Source organism: Corvus brachyrhynchos, unplaced genomic scaffold (assembly GCF_000691975.1).
Source record: "Corvus brachyrhynchos isolate BGI_N302 unplaced genomic scaffold, ASM69197v1 scaffold92, whole genome shotgun sequence".
Lineage (NCBI taxonomy): Eukaryota > Metazoa > Chordata > Aves > Passeriformes > Corvidae > Corvus > Corvus brachyrhynchos.
Window position 1 is genome coordinate 5,134,164 of NW_008236973.1, and position 13,331 is coordinate 5,147,494.

Consider the following 13,331-nt stretch of genomic DNA (forward strand, 5'->3'; position numbering starts at 1 on the left):
TTCTAGAGGCCTATTCACAAATAGTAGACTGGGCAGATAAAGCATAAATGCTTTATCATCATCAGATGCTACTGAAAGTTATGTATATTTACATCAATCTACTTCTAAAATTATATGGTTACTCCTTAACCTGTTTTGATTGTATGGATATTGTTGTACCGCTCCTTTGCCCTGTAAAAAATTGCTCTGCATGTGCTAGCTCTTTCATCCTTGACCATTCCATCTGGAGTCCCTGAATTTAAAAAGAAGAATAAACACCATTCCATCACTCTCCCCCACCCCAAGATTACCATTTTTATTTATACTTATAGATCACAGTGTCATTAGTTTTGGGAAAAAAGAACAACACATAAACCAGTCTGATCTGGGGAGATGATGATGGTGTATCATTCAGCATGCAATATATTTGTGTTTGTACATAAACATTCTGATAAGAGAAATAGGTTTGTTTGGACAGGGTCTTGGAATGACAGAAGACACATGGATATATTAATTTTGTATTACAATGCCTAATTATATTGAGTCTTCCCTACAGAATGAAATGCTAGAAGAAGGTCAGGAATATGCAATTATGTTATACACATGGAGAAGCTGCTCAAGAGCTATTCCCCAGGTAATGCATGAAAACTGTACTGTCATGCAACATGTGAGCTTCTGTCTTGTTTTAGTGTGGAATTACGCAGACAGAGCTTTGCCAGTGAGATCCGAAGTGGAGTGTGCTTTGATTCCTCAATTGTTAATCTGGGAATGCCATAGAACAGTGTCTTTTAGCACTTGGGGAGCAATTGGACTTTATTTTTTTTATAAGCATCTATAGCAATACCTCATGGGGTTTGTGTCAGTCTTACTTTTTGGTTCAAGAGTATAGGGGTAATGTGCTTTAAAAGGAAAACTTTTGATTGTGGGATCTGCTTGAGGTCAACATTTCATTCAAGAGAATGGACTCTTCCCACTCCCCAGTTTAATACTTAAATTCAAAACAGGTAGCATAGCATGTAACAATTAACATTCAGGTTAAACATGTAAGTTTCTAGACACTACTACTCCAAGGTAGCCACTTTCTAAATGTCAGAGCTATGTAGTGCTTTCTTGATCTGTATACAAAAAAACCTCCCAGCTTCAAGTGTCTGGGAATGGCTGTACAGGAGTGGGGTGGGAAGAATATTAAGAAGTGCCAGAAAACTGAACACTATTATTACCATGAATTGAGTCCTTCCTTTATAAGGAATTTGTAATGCAATTATTTTTGTACTGAAATGCAAGGAAGGCTTATCCTGTGGTTTAAATATTTAGAGTGGAAGTCAGGTAACCTGTTTTAACTTACAGTTCTGGCCCTATTTTAGTGCATGATTTTGAGCAAGTGGCTTAATGTGGAAAGAATATTGTTCTAACCCTCCAGAGGTGTTTGACAACTAAATTACTTGTAAGGTAATAGGAAAATCTTAGATTGTTTTGGGTTTTTTTACACACAACTAAGCTTAGAAGATTAGCATAAGATTACCAAACTTGGAAACTTTTGTCTTGAAGTTTGTCTCTTTAGGATGATAATGCATTTTCTCAGGGTCTTAGTTGCTGAGGCTTTATCAGGGAAAGTTCCAAGTATAACAACCTCTTTAATTATCCACAGGTCAAGTGCAATGAGCAGCCTAACAGAGTAGAAATTTATGAGAAAACTGTGGAAGTTCTGGAGCCAGAAGTCACAAAACTGATGAATTTTATGTATTTTCAGGTAAAAGGAATAGAAACAAAATTTGTCAGTAGGCTTGTAATTTTATATTCCTGTTTTGTATACTTTATATTGTGTGCTCAGGTACTGAACCTAGTTGTTATACGTTAGAAAAAACACACCATATTCTCCCACAGAAGGGCAGAATTTTTAATGCCTATCTTAAAAACTTCAGGCAATCTCCCTTAAGACTTTCAACATAAAATCAAAAGTAATTGTGTATAGTCCCTATGCAGCACATGGGGACAGAGATCTGTCACTTTAGGAAGAAAGGAAGTCGAAATAGAATGTGTTTCATATGTATACATAAACACATCTCAGCACAGAAACCATTTGCTGGGGAATGAGGGATCCTCAAGTCTGGACAGCAGAGCAGCAGGTGCAACTTTGCTATGGCGATTCATAATTGAGGCGCGCTAACCCAGTTGTTGTGACCTGCCAGCCACCCGAGCTGGAGAATAGGAGTCTGTCTTGTTTTCTCCTCCCTCCTGGCAGCTTGCCATCTATTTCAATGGACTGAGGATGTTTCCAGGCATTATTCAGAGCTGGAGCAGCTAGAGCCTGTGAGGCCCGGAGCACACAGGAAGGAGGAGATTGATTGTACTCAGATTCCCAGTTGGGGAAGACAACAGGAAATGTTACATTTCATTCAATCTCCTTTCATTCAAGCAGATTAGAGCTCTAAAGTCAGAACAGATTCCTTTTTACATTTGAAGTTGCTGTCTTTTTTGTATTTGTAATCGCCATCTGAAATGGCCCTGGTGTGTGCTTGGAAATAAGCCCTCAAATAAACATGTGCCAGGATGACTTAAGAGAGCTGTCATGTACAGTGTGCTATGGATTTTTGTTTGTTTCTTTGAAGGGAGCATTCCTATAATTTGCCTTTTGGTTCATATATATATTTTCTCACTAAAGAGCATGAAATCCCTTTTTTTCTGAGCGATTTTAAACTTCATAGAATCACAGAATAGTCTGAGTTGGAAAGGGTCTTGAAAACCATATAGTCCAAACCCCTGCAGTGAGCAGAGGTATTTTCAACTAGATCAGGTTGCTCAGAGCCCCATCTAACCTGGCCTTGAACACTTCTACGGATGGAACATCCACAGCTTTTCTGGGCAACCTGTTCCAGTGCCTCACTACCTGTTGAGCTCAGATGGGTTACCCTTCCTTCTCGGACCAGGGTGGAAGAGGAGAGGAGACTGCTGTTCTGCTGAGTTCTTTATTTCATTGTCTCATAGCTTTCTTGAAGGCAGAGTTCAAGGGGGGTTACATGATAAAGCTAAGCAGCAACAGCAAACAGCAGGGAGAAAACAGCTGCTTCTTCTAGTTCTAGTTTCTCTATAATTTTTTTCTTACAGAAGTGTGGATTATATTTGTTAATTGACCAATAAGATTAACACATGATTCTAGTTTTCTTCACCTATCTTGGTCTAACAGTTGTAAGTCTTACACAAGTGTTACATAGGTAGTACACAGATTTGCATATACAGTTTCTATCAGCTCTTATTGTTTATGTGAACACTCCATCTAAAAAATGTGAACAGTATAGTTCTATCTATATTTTGTCCAAAGTAAAGATTCTGTGAAAAGGTAACACTGCTGCAGTAAGGACTTTGTTTAAGGTCTCTGCTGCAGCTTTTTAATGTTAAAGGCACTTAGCATGTATTTCTACTAAAAGTTAAAAAATCTTTATTTCTATTTCACTTTGGTGTGACTTCATATATCTCAGCTTATCCAAAGGTTTTAATTCAACCCCTGTGCTTTGGCTTCCCTTCTCCGAGTCCAGAGAAGCTTTCACTCCAACATCTACCCTCATTGTAAAACACTTCTTCCATATATCCAATCTAAATTGACTCTCTTTTAGTTTAAAAAACATTATCCCTTGTCCTGTTTTTTTTTATTTATCCTTTTAATTACTTTTATCTGCAAAGAAGAACCTTGGCTCTTGTCAGACAAGCTTGGTGGCAAAAATCACTGGTGACACTTGTAGCACATATCAAGTACAGAGAGGAGGAGCTGAAAGGCCTGTACTCATGCCTTGCTAGTTTTGTGTGCTTTGAACATTTTTCTGCTTCAGTGGAGCTTTTCACTGGACCAGCTCTAGGTAGGTGATGAAACTTTTTCCCTGGAAATGTCATGGCTTTTACTCCCTGTTTTTCTGTCTTTTCCTCCCATTAGAGAAATGCAATTGAACGGTTTTGTGGGGAGGTGAGACGCTTGTGCCATGCGGAGAGAAGGAAGGACTTTGTGTCTGAAGCGTATCTGATCACACTGGGAAAATTCATCAACATGTTTGCTGTGTTGGATGAGTTGAAAAATATGAAGTGCAGTGTGAAGAACGACCACTCAGCCTACAAGCGGTAAGTGGCAAGGAGCAGCAGTACCCGGGCCTTTGCTGCCAGCATTGAGGCCTCCCACGAGATGGCAGCAGTTGCTTTTTTTCTGGTAGCTTTTTCTTCAAAAATAGTCTCTTCGCGTGTGGGACAGGTTACCTTGAAACTAGGGATGGCTTGACTGCAGTTAGGCAGTTCTTTGTGCTGTTCTTCCACCAGCACAAGGTTTTTCTGCCTTTGATGCCAAGCTGTCAAATACTGATGTCTTGGTGTATGCTAAATGTAATGCATATACTTTGTTTAGTAAACCTTCTGTTTTTGAGAGGAAGCTGGCTTTCTGGTTGCTTGTGCTACTCCTATTCTATTCTGATCTGATCTATTCTATTCCTGGCATCCACTTTTGACATTTGTAGCTGAGAGTTGTTTTACTTGTTCTTAGCGTATTTCAGCAAAATCATTGTGATTGCAGGTATAGCAGGGAGGGGAGGGAGTGAGATACAGTGGCCAAGTTTTGTACTTGAGCTATCAGATGGTATCAGGTATCTTCTGTTGAACACAGTGGTCAGAGCAGTAGGGCAAGACAGCCTTTATCACCTGTGGTCTTTCATGCAAAAAACTATTCAGTCAATGACTAACCAAATTTACCTGTGTTGCTTCTACTTACATGAGATTTAGTTTCTACCTCCACCTGTTGTAGTTGTTGCTGTTCCTGAAAGCCTCCTAAACTTACTTGGTTTGCCTTTCTTTTTCTTTGGAGATGTGCTTCTGGAGGTCAAACTCTTGTTTCCTGGAAGACTGACTTTTCCTGGGTTGTTGAGTGGCTCGGATCTATAGAGCCACAGCTGCACCCAAATGAAGGCTATAGCCAATGTTTTTTCATTTGGGTTTTATTGGACCTTCTAAGTAGGGGTGTAGTGAGGGATTCAGGGAAGTAAACCAGTTTGTTTTGGATCAGTTAAGTCCATCTCTCTCTTCTAGTCAACTTTTCACCTTTTTTTAAGGAGATAGATTTACTAAAAATCAGTCCTGGCCGAGGGAAGTACTGTTTTTTCTTCTGTTTTTAAGAGCCGCTCAGTTCCTGCGGAAAATGGCAGATCCTCAGTCCATTCAAGAATCTCAGAACCTTTCCATGTTCCTTGCCAACCACAACAAGATAACACAAGTAAGCTTTAATTGTCTTCTTGCAAGTTACATAATGCTTTGCAGAAGTACTAAAATAACGCTATCCAGTTTGGTAGTAACTTTTTTTTTGCCAGTGTAACTAGTTGACTAATACCCTTCTTTTTTTTTCCAGTCTTTGCAGCAGCAATTGGAGGTGATTGTTGGCTATGAAGAGCTGCTTGCAGATATTGTGAATTTGTGTGTGGACTACTATGAAAACAAAATGTATCTAACACCCAGTGAGAAACATATGCTTTTGAAAGTAGGTTTCTTTTGGGCACGAAATTAAAAATAGAATGTTGAGGCAGGGCGCAGGTGTTTAAATTTAAAAGATAGTTTCTGTTGTTTTTTTTTTTTTTTTTTTTAAAAGGAACCAGATTATGCAAATAATCAAATTACTGCTTTTCCCTGTCATTGTCTTTTTGTTGTATTATATACTGAAAGTATTTAGAAAGCTTATAATCCACATTTGTTTTTCATAAATTGAAGTTGACCCAATTGAACTGCATCCAAGTCTATGGCATTGTGTTTCTATATAATGTATAATGACAGCAGAAAGGAACTAGTACATTTAATTTTAGATATGTGGCAAGTTTGTTTAAAAAGCTTTTAGAAGTGAGGCTGTGTATCAAATATTTCAGGGAACAAGTATCTTGAAATTAGGATTAATAAATCAGTTTAGTTACCTGGAGTATGTACATCTAATAAGAGGGTGCTGGGCAGTATGAAATGTGGCTGATATTATCAGCTGCATATCTTGCAGTGGAAGAAAAGATACAGAGTAAGAGCTAAAAATTTGCCTCATGACAAATATTTTTAAATTTTGAAGAGCTCTGTTTATTAGGAGTAAATGAAAGTCTTCTGAAACCACACATGAACTCTAGAGCATTTATGTTGTCTGCAAGGGTGCCCAGTGTGACTTTTGTATTTAGGCCTTTTGTTTGGTTGACATGCTTAGAACACAGTAAGTGGCTCTGCTTGGCTCCTGTAAATACTAAATAAAATCATGGAATATGCTGAGTTGGGAGGGATGAACCCACACGCATCATTGACTCCAACTCCTGGCCCTGCGTGGGACCATCCCCAAAGGTGCCTGCCAGTGTTATCCAAATGCTTCTTGAACTCTGGCAGGCTTGGTGCTGTGACTACTGCCCTGGGGAGCCTGTTCCAGTGCCCAGCCACCCTCTGGGTGAAGAATATTTCCTGATAAATTTATAACCTTATGTTAATTAATACCTTGGACAAAAGGTAATTAGATTTTTTTTGAATGCTTCTGAGTTCTTGTGTGTATAATTCAGAGAGGCACTGAAAGCCAGAAAAACAATCACTCAGAGATGTTAGATCTAAAGCTCTGTTACCAAATCAGTTTGCATGTAGAGAATTTGAATAAAATGGAAAAGAAAAGCTCTAAAAATAGCCAGACTCTCATTTCAGTGAGATCTTTTTTTTTTTAATGCTAAACCTTTATACAAACAAGCAGCATCTTTTAAGGCTAACTGATCAGGCTAATGTTACTGTAAAAACTGCTAATACAGATAATAAAAGAACAGTACAGAAATTTATGTATTTGAAAATATATTCTGTTTGAAGAAGGTTGGGTGTTTCAGGAGTGGTTTTAAAATGTTGCTTTTCTAATTACATGAAGAACAGACTTACATGTTTTTACTTCTGAGGTCCTTTTGTTGAAGGCTTAATTTTTTCCTTTTTCAGGTGATGGGCTTTGGATTATACCTGATGGATGGAAGTGTCAGTAACATCTATAAGTTGGATGCAAAGAAAAGGATAAATTTAGCCAAGATAGACAAGTACTTTAAGGTTGGTTAAGATGTGATTTTAAAGATAGATTCTCTTGCATTTTAAGTATATTTAAATAGAATAAAGATCACTTTCTATTATCATATGGGTAAATAATAGTTTCCTTTCACTATCATTTGTGTTAATAATTTATCTAATCTGATTTGTTCCCTGTGTACAGCAGTTGCAGGTTGTTCCACTCTTTGGTGACATGCAGATTGAACTTGCAAGATACATTAAGACCAGTGCCCATTATGAGGAAAATAAATCCAGGTAGGAAGGAGAAAGAAACAGAGTGGAGCATCCAGGATGGGGAAAGTGTGACCCTTGGAGTATATGTTCATAATCACCTGTTAGTCCATGGGTCTGTGGTAATTAATAGGATTTTCACTTGGTCATCTTTTTGGTGTGGGTATTTCACTATTAATGTAATTCATGTAATGGATACAGCTGAAAAAACAGGTGGTTTAAAAACCTCTTTATGCTGCTGAGCTCATTCTTGTATCTGTGACATTTCTTATCACCTGGGTTGGAAGAAATTCATTTTATCTTACCCTAATTTAATATTTAATTTTTATTTTTTTCCTTTAAATATGAAACTTTCTTTAAAAGAAATGAAGGATTTTACTAAGCAAGGTGAGCAGTAGTAGTGCATGGGTGAACAGGCATGTGTACATTGTATATGGAGCAGCAACTTAGCTTGTCTCTCCCCTATTTTTTTTTGGCTAGGTGTGCAGCACAGCAAAACAGTTGGAAAATGCAGCCAGTTGTTGCATTAATGGTTCCATGGTTTTTGGTTATTGCTTTGTTTTAGTGAACCTTTCTGTGCTCCTCCAAGACCTTGCCTCCATGCAGTTACATGAATTTAGAATGTTGTGCTTTGCATTTTAATTCCTGCAGAAAAACCCACATAACTTGCATGTAATTGCTAAGAGAAAATCAACAGCAATGGGCCTACTGAGCTACTAAAAATATGAAGCTACTTAACATGACATTCTTGGTAGCATGTTTTTTGTGTACCTCTTGATAACATGTTAACAGTATTTGATAATGCCTTTTTTATAGCTGGGAGCATACCATACGCTCTTCAGAGTTCAACAAGAATGAACAAAAAAATATTTGCAGGTGGCTACATGTATTTTACAGCCTATACCTGTACTTCTGTCCTAGCTTTCAATCCTTTTTGGTCTTGTTTCTAAGAGATATGCTGGTTCATATTTCATAGCAGCAGCCTTTGAAAAACGAAAAGAAAAACTCCCGAAACAGAAAAATTTTACAGTTTTTTCTTAAGACTTGGAAGAAGTGCTATTTGAACTCAGAAGGGCCGTTCATCACTAATGGCTTGTGCAGGGGTAGAGCTAGAGATGTGAAGAGAGGAAAAGCCTCAAACAACAGAGAAGGAAAATGTGTAAAAAAAAAAAAAAAAAGTAACGCATTGTGGATCTTTCTTTGCAGTATCAGCTGTGCTGTTTATTGTCAAACCTGATTTAGGTGGGGTTTTTTTGTCTTCTGAAACAGATGGACATGCACATCTTCCAGCAGTAGTCCCCAGTACAATATATGTGAGCAGATGATCCAAATTAGAGAAGACCATATGCGTTTCATATCTGAACTGGCTCGTTACAGCAACAGTGAGGTGAGTAGGGTTAGAGCTACATGTGCAAATTTCATGTCACTCATTAAGAGTTATTGTTAAGTATCTGAAAAGCAGGTAAATGACAAAGCTTGGCCACCTGAGTCAAGAAAAGCTGGCTGCAGGTCTAGTACCCGTTACTCTGCATTATATTTGCACTATTTAAATTTAACATAACAATGACACGTCATCCAAACTCTAATGTCCTTCTGCCTCTTTCTCTTTATGTATCTCAGATTTGTCCTAGAAATTTCGGTATGTCTCATTTAGATTATGTTGTCTAGCCCTTACTCCAAACAGGTGCTTGTAACAGTTTAAACAAAACTAGAATTTAAGAGATAAGTAAAAGAACACAGAAATGCATATGTATACACACACTCCTATATATCAGGTATATAGAGAGAACATATAACTGTATATTCTGTATAATTGATGTCTTGAATTCATCTGCAACAATATTGTGGTCATTAGGGATACCAGTGATTTCCATCTCTTGACCAAAATCCGTGAAGTTTAACTACATAAGTCTCTAGAAGAAAAAGCTGATGTAAATGCAGGTGTTGGTATATAATGCTGTTTTAGTGCTTCAATTGATGTAGAAATTTGTCTGTGGATGCTGAATGTTCTGATGTGTATTTGAGTGTGGGGTTGGTTTGGGTTTTTTTATAATGTTCTAGGTGGTGACTGGGTCTGGTCGACAGGAAGCTCAAAAAACAGATGCGGAATATCGGAAGCTCTTTGATCTCTCTCTCCAAGGCCTGCAGCTTCTCTCCCAGTGGAGTGCCCATGTCATGGAAGTGGTATGTAACATGGGAAATAAAACCAAATGAAAAAGAGGTGGCTTGGTGAGGTTAGACAGAATAAAACGGCTTTATTTTAATGGACTGAAAAATGCATGTTGTGTTTTCACAGGATCACAGAACATTCTGAGTTGAAAGGGATCCACAAGAATCTTGTTCCCTTAATTCTCCTCTTCCTTTTTCCTTCACCCCGTTTCTCCTTCTGCTTCAAACCTCATTCTTAGAGGATGGCACATGAAGTTCTCAGAGCCTAGGAGTAATGTTGCTGCTTTGAAGATCCAGTAGCTCGTAGCTCACCCAGTACATTCAACTTTAATGGATAGGCTGTCACCTGTGAACCTTCACCAGATATTTTAATGTCACTCTAGATACAATCATTTTGTTGACTAAGACTTCATCATTTCCTTCTAAACATTGTTTAAAATCATATTGTTAGAAACATCTGTACTGGCGTGCAGTCACCAAGCAGGTGATAGAACAGCTCCAACTGGCTGTGTTTAGACATGACCGCTGAGTAAATTGAAGCATGTATGGTCTTAACACACAAAAATAGATGGAAGGGCACCCATTGGCTTTAGATTAGGCTTTTAGCCAAAAGGAAAGTAAATGCAGGAAAGGGAAAATATGAGAGAAGATGAGGGAGGGGAAATAAAGAATATGCTGAGTTGTTTCTCTGTATTGCAATAGTTTATTTTAAAAACAGATGCCAGTTAGAAAAGTGACTGTGCTTTTTTCCAGTAAGAAGCTGCTTAAGGCAGAAATTGAAGAAGAGGATGCAGGAGTCCTTCTTATGCTGCAGATGTTGGATAAAAGCTCTGTGTCTTAGCTGAACCAAAATATGTTCTAGGAAGGGCTGAAACATGACTTATTGTGTGAGAGAAGCCAGACTTGCTCCTCTTCTGCCTCAGGTGTTTCAGGGGGCATGAAGCAATTTGCACTATGTGACTACAGTGCAGTCACAGTGGGCATAGCTGGAGAACCAGTTTGCTCTCTCGTTTGTATTTTTAACTGCCTCTTTTAGAAGCCAGTAGATGAGTCATGTTTTTTCCTGTATTATGCTATTCCTATTTAAATCCACAGTGTATTTAATGGTGACAATCTTTTTCTCCTTTTCTCCTCTTAAAAGAGGTTGCTGTCATCTATTCCTTACCTCTACAGCTCCTAGACTTGCTCCTTTCATTTCATTTATTTTATTAATTTTTCATCACAAATTGCTGCATCCAGGGTCTCTTCATAGTGAAGATCTTCCTATTTTATTATATCTCTGAAGGAAATCTCTCATTCTTAGCTCTGTTTCTATCCTGCTCATTCCAGGACAAACTTTCTCTGAGCATCACAGCAGGTTTTTTTGGCTATTCTCACTGCTTTTGTCTTTATAATTTGTATGGATTCCCATAAATACTTCTCATCTAAGTTCAAGTTTGTGTTCACCTTCTCTCTCCCCTACTGAGAATTTATTCTGATATGGAGTATCCTAATTATTTACCGGTCTACACCTTCACTGAGTATGCATGAACATAGTTACATGCATCATGTTCAGATAAAAACTTTCAGTGTATGTTTGTTGTGCATCTTAACCCTGTCAGTTTAATGCCCCCAACATCTTTGTTTAATCATTTCCCCAGTGTCCTCTTTGTAGCACTCAGGTTGCAGGGTGTGATGCTCCCCTTTGTCATAGGTGAATTGGTGCTATTAATCCATTTTAGTAGGCAAATTTGGTAGGCTACTAATCCAAATTAGTAGGCTATGTAATCTAACATTTATGCTAAGGTGGTGTCAGCCAGATCTTACTATGTACTGAACTCAAACTCTGAGAAAATTGCATTTAAATGTGACTAGGCTTTTTCACTTGATGTACCCTGAGGGATATTAGGCCAGCCTGACCCTGCTCAGGGACATTTTGAGCTGTGTTTGCAGTGGCTGAAAAGGCAGTATTTAAGAGAAGTGCATGCTGTGCAGATCATATTGTCACAGATAACACAGCTATTTCCACACATTTCAGCCTAATACATTAAAAATTAACACCCCTCCCCACAAAAAAAACCCCAAACCTGTAGTTTTCCAGTTGTGTTTTGAAATCTAAATGTGAATGTTTCACCAAGCAGAAAACTCCTCTTTTTGTGCGTGGGTCTAATGGACTTTTTTTTTCTTCTGTTCTGAAGTCTTTCTGTGTTTCTCATGTTTGAAGTGGAGAAGAAACTTTTGCCCGTGCTAACATTTGCTCAGTAAAAAATACCCTTAAGTGTAATACCTGCTGAGTTTGAGTTGCATTTCTTTGGAATAATACAGAATCACTGGTTTTCAGGAAAAGTTTTTAGGGAAATTACTGCTTGGCATTTCCACCAGATAGTAGTTTCAGAATTTATGCAAGGTTTGAACATAGTACTAAATACTATTTGTCAAATATTCATGAAAACACTGGGGCATTTCTCAAAGCATGTTATTTGTGTCCAGCTGTGTTTTGTGTTTCTCAAGCATTTTTGTTTCTTTTTGTTCCCCCTATCTTTTTTTCTCCCTCTTCTGCCTTGTGAACTGCAGTATTCGTGGAAGCTGGTTCACCCAACTGACAAATACTCTAATAAAGATTGTCCTGACAATGCAGAAGAGTATGAAAGAGCAACAAGATACAATTATACTAGTGAGGAGAAGTTTGCTTTGGTTGAGGTAAGAGAAATGTTTTTCTATAGGGATTTTCCAAAGATTAATTCTATACAAAAGAGAACATTCTCTATAAGCATTTTGCATACCCAGTGCAAAAAGACAGCCTGCCCTGTGCTGACTCTGAAACAGCATGTGTTCCTCCATTCAGTATAGGGGAGGAGCACAGCAAAACTATCCTTTATCATTTGTAACTTGTTAATGCCCCTTTTCTCATTTTTTGTATTTAAAAATGCGCTTTTTGTACAAATACACAAACAAAATAAGAAAAATACATTTGTCTGGGGTTTTTATTTACAGGTGATTGCCATGATCAAAGGTCTTCAGGTGCTGATGGGACGGATGGAAAGTGTTTTCAATCATGCCATTCGTCATACTATTTATGCAGCTCTTCAGGACTTTGCCCAGGTCACACTTAGGGAGCCATTAAGACAAGCCATTAAAAAGAAGAAAAATGTCATTCAGAGGTAGAATTACTGTTTACATCTTTTTCTATATTCTTTCCCCCAGACCTTAGTAAATTTGTTGCAGAATTGCACAGATGTTCAGTTCTGCCTCTCTAAGTCTGTACTCCCAGTCTGTCTGGCATTCACAGTTAGCTTGGTTGGATATGGATTGAGTCTGAAGTTAAAAATGAAAGGCTGCCAGCATGGCTGCAGTAGGAGCCCAGGCTGTCCTGAGCCTCTTGGGACTACTTCAGGAAGTCTTGTGTTTCCTGTTGTTTATTTTAATTTCCAGAAAATATAAATACAGTAATATTGAAAGCAAGATTAGGGTTTATATTTTGAAGAAAGGTTTCACAGTCCCCTTTATGATTCCAGTGTTTCCTTTCCTTGTGTCTCATATTTATCCCACTCTCTCTTCTCTCTGCCCCTTTTAGCATTCTGTCTTATTTCTCAGCTTCTGCTGCCTTTGGCTCATTAGCCTTACACTTGTCTTCCAGTGCTCCATCTGCCCACACTGATTGGTGACATTTCCTGACCTTATTTTTTGGTCCCTAATTGTTTGCTTTTAATCTTGACTTGTCTATCTTTTGTTCACTCCCACATTTCATTGCAAAGCTCTTAGAGGTGAAAGTCCTTAGCTAATTAGGCTATTGCTAAATGCTCTGACTACCACAAAAATATCATCATAAGCTAAAAATAAACAAATTGCTCCACATTATCAGGTTTACAGGGAGAGTCTTTTTGTCCCAGCATTTTAATGAAATAGAAAAATATGTTTTC

General features: G+C 38.1%; 1 protein-coding gene across 2 annotated transcripts in view; it reads left to right on the forward strand.

Annotated features, from left to right (window-relative positions):
• CYFIP1 (cytoplasmic FMR1 interacting protein 1) overlaps positions 1-13,331 on the forward strand; it is a 57,757-nt gene that overhangs the window by 1,056 nt on the left and 43,370 nt on the right. For both annotated transcript variants that reach the window (XM_008629342.2, XM_017728582.1), the window contains exons 3-13: positions 536-613; positions 1,628-1,729; positions 3,905-4,086; positions 5,125-5,221; positions 5,354-5,482; positions 6,931-7,035; positions 7,196-7,287; positions 8,533-8,650; positions 9,325-9,447; positions 11,986-12,111; positions 12,406-12,572. In XM_008629342.2, coding sequence (XP_008627564.2) covers positions 536-613; positions 1,628-1,729; positions 3,905-4,086; positions 5,125-5,221; positions 5,354-5,482; positions 6,931-7,035; positions 7,196-7,287; positions 8,533-8,650; positions 9,325-9,447; positions 11,986-12,111; positions 12,406-12,572 — 1,319 coding nt within the window. The remainder of the gene's footprint in view (positions 1-535; positions 614-1,627; positions 1,730-3,904; positions 4,087-5,124; positions 5,222-5,353; positions 5,483-6,930; positions 7,036-7,195; positions 7,288-8,532; positions 8,651-9,324; positions 9,448-11,985; positions 12,112-12,405; positions 12,573-13,331) is intronic.